We start from the raw sequence: 7436 nt of genomic DNA, 5'->3' as shown, positions 1-7436 counted from the left end.
GCCAGGTTACCAACCTAGCACTAAACCTGCAGAAAATAGTTCCTTCTCAGGTTTCTTATATTTAGCTAACACTTTGCACTATTTTATGACACTTTATTAAGCATTTCTAACTTATTCTTTAATTTTTCACTTTAATGTTAAGAGATAATTGTTAAGTGTTCATTGTGATTTTAGACCTGTTTACATTTGAATTATTTGAGTGTTTTCCATGGTTGTGTTGACATTTCTGCTTTTATAACTGAGGGGATTATAATCAGAGCAGGGTTAAGTTTAAAATAAAAATGTTTAAATTTAATATATTTCTCTCCTGGTCCTTATTTTAAATAGGTCATAAAAAATATCAATAATTATCGATATCTACCGATATGAAAAACTTATATCGTGATACAGTTTTCAACCATATCGCCCAACCCTAGTTCTAAGTACTCTACAGCTGGTAAACACACAAAGTTGTTATGTTTGCTGCATGTTTTGAAATGCAAAGGTCTTTCATATCACACATACTTATTTTGGGATGGCTTACAGATGTGGAAAATCTGGGGGCAAAGTTAAATTGGGTAACATTTCCAATCTGTTAAATTCAGGTTCTAACATGGTTAGGTTCCAGCAGTGGTGGAAGAACAGTGTTTTCCTTTTTTTTTTTTTTTTTTTAAGCAGTGGGGGCAGGTCTGTCCAAACAACAACAACCCCAGACGTCCCGGTTTTGAGTTGCGTGTCCCGAGTCCCAACAAAAGCCTGTTGGGACGCTAAAATGTCCCGGTTTACACCAACCACTATGAAATAATAAAGTGTAAACATTGTTGCAATGCCCCTTCTTATCTGTCTCGTTTTACCGGTTAGCCTGGCTGCGTGGCGTGAATTTAGCTGACAATTTCACAGTAGGCTTTCAGCCACCAAATTGATTCTTGAGCAAATTCACTCCTCTAACAAATATACGGAATGAATGATTCCAAGAGGGAAGCTATCTCCTCTATCAAATGAGATTACATTTATGTGTGTGTGTGTTGTTGTTGGTTAGAATAACGCTGGTAACACTTTAAGGGTACATGAATTATCATGAATTCATGCATGAATTAATTGTATTGTATTTGATGTATGTATTATAATGCATTATGTAATTCATGATTTATGTATTACTGCATTCCTTAATATCCCATGAATCATCATCATTATGAATTATGATTTATTAAGCATGATTATTTAGTTTTCTGCAAAATAATGTGGTCATCACTGCGCAAATTCTGATTTGAACACAACTTGTGCATAATGATGTACCCACCTTACCTAATGCTTTAGTTGATGTGTTGTTCATGCATGAGGTCATGAATGAGAGGCTATAAACTTGAATTAATTCATGCATGAATTCATAATTCATGTACCATTACCATAACGTGTTACCATAACTTTAGTTCAAGCCTGTGGCAGCAGTTCCAAGTAATTTGTTTAGTGCCATGCAATGAAAAATACCTTTTCACAAACTTTTTCACAAGTTCAGTGGGTGCATTTTCCAAAAGAATGCTTTAATTCTGAAAAATAAAGTTGGTCCCACACAAAACTCACTCAATGTCTTCTGACTCTATGTAGGCTACATACCAAGAAAATTCATGAATATTAACTGAGATACCCCATTATGTTGTGAGCAGTAGGCCTGCGTGTTGTTGGCAAAATTGTGTCTAATGTCTGTGTCTATGTCTGACCTGGGCTGGAAAATGTTCATGAACGTTAAAAAGCGTGTGCATGCACGAGCACTATGGTCACGCGCAAAGTGTCCCGGTTTTAGTTCCGGGAAATCTGGTCACCCTACTCATAATGCTGAGTGGATACAGTGTTGTATTAAGCTATTCTATTATTGAATCATTATTATTGATGTGTTGATATGTAAGGGGTATTTTAATGATGTAGTTGGTCAAGGTGCAATTTGTTTTAACTGCTTCATATACATTTGGTATATTGGCATATTACATTAAGAGAATTAACAGATGTCTGTTAGCATTTCCATTGCTTTTATTATATTGAAATGTGGGGCTCCAATAATGCCATATGTAACCATTGTTTTATCCTCTTCTCTTAAATGTTTAAATAACAGTAATGCAGCAGGTACTGTGTGAAGTTGTAGTGCAGCTGCATGTAATGTACACACACACAGAAAAGCTTAGTTGTTGCAGGTAACAGATAGCCATTAGGTGTAAATCCATATGCCAACAGAGCAAACAATACATAAGAAAACGGAGCAAAGATGAGACATGAGAAGCCTCTGTAATTCTTATATATTAAAAAATAAAAACTAAGCTCAGGCTCAGAAATAAACAAGCATTTTATATTTTAGAACTACATCCATCAGACAGTGGTGATTCATTAAGTGTAGTCCTTGGCTCATGTGGGGTGTTGTTGCAGGTTACAGGAGTGTGCTGGTAGGACCGTGTGGTGCAGCAGGCCACTCTTGGCGGCATGGTGAAGGTCCAGAAGTCAACTAGGAGGAAGAGCTCTCACTGTCTGCGCAGACTGGAGGTACTAGAAAAAAAGATAATGCCTAGATGTTATTGTCCAGTTTCACTCCCTTCACTGTAAGATTGTGGAAAACGCACTTGCTCTATGTTAATCCGTAACTCGACCCCCACCTGATCAAGTCATTTGAACAGTTAGGATCATGTAATGGTCAGATTTTACTCTCTGTGTGTCAGTGGAGATGAACTCCAATTTGATGCCGACGGGTGCACAGTATATCCCACTTAATACATGTGGAATAATTGAGAAGGCACCATCTGAGTGTTTCTTTCCTATTTTACCAGACACTGTGCTCTCAATTAGCACATGAAACAACCCAACTTTACCCACTTTCACTTTAGTCACACTAGGTAAAGTAACAGATGAAATCATGCTCGTTGTTTTATTGAGCAGTAAGTGGAAATGAATGGCTGGTCCGCCTACTCTAATCAGTACCCTTCTCATGCTTCATGCTCACCACTTCGCAATAAAAAATGAGGCACGAATAGTTGGTTGACTGATTGACTGACTGATCAATGCATATGCTATCTGAATGGTGGCACTCCCTGATGCTTCCTTTTACATGCACTGGACAGTCAAAATGTGTAATGTTTCTTTTCTTGCCATAGTAATAAAGACATTTTAGATTTTAATGAAGTAGGTACCTTTCCCCCACCCCCCATCTTTTCCCCAAGAGCATGATCCACTGGTTGAGATAGAAAGTGTTTGTGTTCATCGGCTGTAATGATTTGTTTGTGTTGTATTGTACATATGGGTTTGCTGAGCATGTGTAACAAACTGTTAAGCTATTTTATGGTCATTAGATTATGCCATGGAATGCACAGTGTATTTGTGTCCAAGTGGCCCACTTGTCCGGTGGTGATGTGCTGTAATGTGCCTGAACGGTGGAGTCATTTATTTCTCTTCAAGGGCGCGGGGATGCGAGGAGTGAGAGAGACAGACACAGGCACAGAGAGAAAATTAGGATAAATTGGTGGGTGGAAGAGGAGAAAAGATTGGGGACTTCAGAGAGAGAGGAGGTCTGGTCAAGAGACACAGCTACACACACACACACACACTAACCCACAACACACTCACAAAGACAGATGTATGTGCGCACGCTGAAGTTGGTGTGGAGTCACTTATCTGCTGAAGGGCTGCTTTGTGTGACAAGGTTAATGTCCCTACACAATCTCTGGGTGCTCTGGAGACATGAAATCACACACACACACACACACACACACACACACACACACACACACACACACACATTCATTCTCTCTGTCACCTGCTGTGACCCCTCATTTATCCCAATGTTTTTTCAGCAAGGGGTGGCGACTAACTGTATTTAGGAGATTTTGTGTGAGTGTGTTTTATGTATCAGTCATTACAACTATATTGTTAGTGTATCTTTCTTAAAGCCACTATGTATTGAATTTGAACATTTCTGACTTTGGCGCCTTCCAGTGGTAGTATTCAGAAAGCATTTACTGTGGCAGACAGCAAGTCTGCTGCTTCCCTCCCCACTCACAGATTTGACCCAGGGACACTGAGATTATTTGATTGAAAGCAACACATAGACTGCACCACATTTCACATGTTTGTGTCTTATTATTCTACAAAAGAAATGCTATGACATAACAATCGTCCTTTTTACCCTTTTATTTGTGTCCTCCTTTTTCTGTAGCTCATGTTTTCATGTCTGGTTTTGGTCCCACAGAGTGGTGGTCAGACAGTGATGGAGGAAGGCCAGCTCCTTTCAGACAGCCAGCATCCACAACAGGAGGAGCCCCGAAGAGCAGACCAGTCCTCTGATCAAGCCCAGCTCCAGACCTCTGCTCCAGATGAGACCGTGTCGGAAACTCCGATGGATGACCAGGAGAAGAGCGACTCTGAGGCCCAGCTCCAGGCAAAGCCTCTGTGGAAGCCCATTCCCCCTCTGATGCCTGAGTCCCACAGTAGCGCCACCACTGGGACCAGGGACCAAATCTGCCAGACTGAGGAGTGGCTTCAGCAGACCAGCGCCGGCAGCCACAGTCATAACACAGGTGGGTCAGGTTTTCTTCCCACTACACTTCCTGCTGCTTTGATTCATCCACCTACAGGCTAAAACTGTCTGTGAGCCTCCTGTGTAGCTTCACTGCCAGAGCATGGTTGGCTGTGTGATCCAAATTAGATCAAATGGTAGATGAAATGGAAACCAAAAGAGGTTTTGCATTTAGTGTGCGTTGCTGTTTTTTTTGTATTTGTTTTTTTAAACTTTCAGAGTGGAAAAAGTAATCTTATCTCTGCCATAATTTGGGAAAGCTTAAATATTAAAATATATAAATATAAAATAAGCACAGCCTGAGCAGTATGAAAATATAGAACATAACATTTGTATTCTTAATAAAATTAAATTCTCAAAATCTATTGCTTGTATTGAATTTATATATTGCTATCCGAGGTGTAACCACTTCATCTACAGAATGTTTGCTGCCTCGAAATTAGGCCACACTGATCTGTCTCTCTCAGGTTGATCTCGCCTGAAACTAAAGGCAGCCTGCACTGCCATGTGTTTCATGACCCTAAAGCCAAGCTAACTTATTGATATTGTATTATAAAATAACTTTGTTTGTTACTGAAACAAAATTAAGCTGCATTTATGATGTACTGTTTTCTACTGAATGCTGACATGTTTGTTTCTTTAAATCCTTCCTTCATTTTGGCTTGGCTGCCCATGTTCCTCTCTGCGTTTCTTTCACCGTAGCTTTACTTTAAAAATGGATGTAGACTAGGGCTGGGCGATAAAACGATAACGATATGTATCGCGATAGACACATAATCAATATCAATAGAAAATGCGGTCGATAAAACGTTCGATAACTTGTTTTTCTTCATCAGAAGAAACCAGAGGTTGTGAATCAAGTTTGGTTGCATGAACAAAGGCCCTCACTCTCTGGCAACCTAGCAACGTGGGGAGTGACACTCTAACATCCAATCATGTAACAGTATCATGTTTGGTTGCGCCACATCGCTGTCTTGTGTTCTTCAATAACAGAACCGGCGTGGAGTGGAAAGTGAGTGCCGCAGCGAGCGAGGAAATCGTTGATAAAACAGGAAAAGTCAGTATCGCAGTTTTGGGGATTTTATAAGTCTGACCGTAGTCAGACCAATGTCGTCAGACCAACACTGGTAATACCATAAACTTGTTTTACCACTTTAGCCGCGCTCACACTTTGGAGCACAGCCGTATTCGCCATCAACGTCCAACAACATCTGCAGCTGCAACACGGCACAAGCAGCAGACCACCATGGAGAGGTACTCTGCATCAGCGCCTTACTAAACACTACAAAGAAATAACGAAGGCAGACATGCTGAGCGCTGTCCAGAAGCCAGGTTACCAACCTAGCACTAAACCTGCAGAAAATAGTTCCTTCTCAGGTTTCTTATATTTAGCTAACACTTTGCACTATTTTATGACACTTTATTAAGCACTTCTTACTTATTCTTTAATTTTGCACCTTAATGTTAAGAGATAATTGTTAAGTGTTCATTGTGATTTTAGACCTGTTTACATTTGAATTATTTGAGTGTTTTCCATGGTTGTGTTGACAATTCTGCTTTTATAACTGAGGGGATTATAATCAGAGCAGGGTTAAGTTTAAAATAAAAATGTTTAAATTTAATATATTTTTCTCCTGGTCCTTATTTTAAATAGGTCATAAAAAAATATCAATAATTATCGATATCGACCGATATGAAAAACTTATATCGTGATACAGTTTTCAACCATATCGCCCAGCCCTAATGTAGACATCTTGATTCAGATGTAAATCCAGCTACTGTGAGTTAATTTCTAACAGTGCTGCTAAGGAAAGTGCCACTCGTAGTAAAAGGAAGCTGTTTGTGTCGACTGACTTTTCTCATTGGTTGATCTTTGACCCTCTCGCAGAGGGGGATGTGGAGGTCGGCCAGTCGCTGACCTGCCCCACTGGGATTATAGCAGTTTGCCTGGGAGATGTGTGGGGGGATGGGGATTGGCAAAACACATTCTGTCACACATTAATACATAATCTCCATCTCTCTCTCTGTCAAACCCGCTCACACAGTTGTCATTCACATTTCTAGCTCTCTTTCTGTCTATGTCTTTCTGGGTGTGTCAGTCTGTCTGCTGGTCTTTTTGCCTTCTGTCTTTCCTTCATTCTGTTTCTCACACACACACACACACACACACACACACACACACACACACACACACACGTGTTCAAGCATATGTTGGGCCAACGAGGCTTTAAACTTGCGAGGTGTCTGCTTCTAGTCTTGTTATCTGACCAGAAGTAACTTCATCTTGGATAGAACAAAACTGAAACAAAGTTAAAGACAAAAATCATTGAATATATATGTTGACGTGAATTAACAAAGCACAGCTTTGTTCTTTGATGACAATAGTGCATCTTTGCTAAACATAAATTGTAGTTTGCAGGCTGTAGGCTGTTGAAGTGTGTGCTTCAAAACCAAACAAACATTTGTCATCGTTGGAAAAATTGACAATGTTTTAATTGGACCTTTGTCCTAGTTAGCACTGTTACAAAATGCTCCTTTTGTTGCTGCAGAAATTATGTTCATTCTGTCACCTTCTTTCACACCGATATAAAGTGAGAAATTAGACTTAAGCATTTGAGGTGATTACAAGGTATGTTGTGGCCTTTGTCCATGTAATTGGTCTGCTCTTGTGGCTGTTTACTTTGTTTGTATGCCAATCGCCATGAAAAGTCAACAACATAGTATTGATGTAAAAGTTAAGTTGCTGAATTAAAAAGAAAAACGGAGCCACAGTCTGCTTGTATTAATAATGCAGGAACCATGGCCTCACTCCTGCTATTTTATTTTTAATGATTTAAAGGTCCAATATGTAATATTTGTACTGTAATAAATCCAAAAACGACACAAATGCCTCATAAGATATTAA

The 7436-nt window shown here is 39.6% G+C and overlaps 1 protein-coding gene across 6 annotated transcripts in view; it reads left to right on the top strand.

The window, feature by feature from the left end:
• Window positions 1–7436, top strand: part of znf800b (zinc finger protein 800b) — a 42657-nt gene that overhangs the window by 19150 nt on the left and 16071 nt on the right. For 5 of the 6 annotated variants that reach the window (XM_028571089.1, XM_028571090.1, XM_028571087.1 and 2 more), the window contains 2 exons: window positions 2395–2508; window positions 4205–4532. In XM_028571089.1, the coding sequence (XP_028426890.1) occupies window positions 2449–2508; window positions 4205–4532 (388 nt within the window). In that variant the 5' untranslated portion in view covers window positions 2395–2448. The remainder of the gene's footprint in view (window positions 1–2394; window positions 2509–4204; window positions 4533–7436) is intronic. The other variant, XM_028571092.1, reaches the window with a different exon arrangement.

This window comes from Perca flavescens, chromosome 23, assembly GCF_004354835.1.
Source record: "Perca flavescens isolate YP-PL-M2 chromosome 23, PFLA_1.0, whole genome shotgun sequence".
In the NCBI taxonomy this organism is placed as follows: Eukaryota; Metazoa; Chordata; class Actinopteri; order Perciformes; family Percidae; genus Perca; species Perca flavescens.
This window is presented reverse-complemented; position numbering and strand designations above follow the sequence as displayed.